The sequence below is a fragment of the Propithecus coquereli genome, unplaced genomic scaffold, assembly GCF_000956105.1.
Source record: "Propithecus coquereli isolate 6110/MARCELLA unplaced genomic scaffold, Pcoq_1.0 Scaffold39, whole genome shotgun sequence".
Classification (NCBI taxonomy): domain Eukaryota; kingdom Metazoa; phylum Chordata; class Mammalia; order Primates; family Indriidae; genus Propithecus; species Propithecus coquereli.
In genome coordinates, this window is record NW_012149618.1 from 8,675,658 (window position 1) to 8,676,648 (window position 991).

Sequence of the window (991 nt, forward strand, 5' to 3'; positions counted from 1 at the left end):
AAACAATCCGCCCGCCTCGGCCTCCCAGAGTGCTAGGATTACAGGCATGAGCCACCGCGCCCGGCCGTATCTTATATTTTTGAAGCTTATTTGTGGTACATTTGGGAGGGGAGAGGAGAGGTCACATGGCAATGTGTTTGTATCACCATGGATTTCTATTTACAATTTTCCTCTCTAGAATGAGAGCTAAAACCTCTTGCTGCCTGGCTAAATTGTTTTTATATTACGAAAACTCTAGACACTAGCACTGGATCAGTTTGAAGATATTTAAACTATAAAAAGAGTCAAACAAGAGTTTCTTTGTTTTCTTTAAAAAAGACTTTTGGTTTTATAAGCACAAGTGTGATGTACTTTTCTCATTTATCAGGATGTTTTGAGGCCCCTTCACTGCCTTTATCCTTTGATCCCTGAGAGAGCCCTTTTGTATGGCCCATTCCACAGCCAGAGCAAACAAACAGACTTCACATGGCCAGGCCAGCGGGCTTTTCCCTGGTCTTGCAAACTCCAAGTGAAAAAGTACTGCCTCACCCTTACGGATCTTCTTAGCAAATGCCTACTGAACTCGGATAGTGAATTCCATTGGTTCCATCCCAAAGATTTTCTGACATTTGCCATGCTGCAAACTCAGGAAATTTGGAATTTTGGATGAACCCTCTTAATAATTAAGAGCAAAGCAAAAACTATACTTGCCTTCTCATCTTATGTAAGTGTAATACAGAACATCAAAATTCAAGATGTGGAGCTCATCTGCACAACATACAAAATTTTTAATATTTTTATGCTTAATATTGTATACAGACATTTTCAAACTCTAATGCTAATGTTAAGGTGCTTGAAATATGTATATATATGTTTATAGATATGTATGTAAAATGAACCATACCCTTAATAAATCATTCTAAAAAATGGCATAGGAGGTTGAAAATTTCTAACTTGGCTCCTGCCATTCTCTTTCCAGGTTTTTTAAATAGCTTTGAGGAGTTACAGGCTG

The 991-nt window shown here is 38.1% G+C and overlaps 1 protein-coding gene across 1 annotated transcript in view; it reads left to right on the top strand.

The window, feature by feature from the left end:
• LTBP1 (latent transforming growth factor beta binding protein 1) overlaps positions 1 to 991 on the top strand; it is a 482,178-nt gene that overhangs the window by 479,426 nt on the left and 1,761 nt on the right. The window contains exon 29 of the mRNA XM_012652425.1: positions 959 to 987. Within this exon, the coding sequence (XP_012507879.1) occupies positions 959 to 987 (29 nt within the window). The remainder of the gene's footprint in view (positions 1 to 958; positions 988 to 991) is intronic.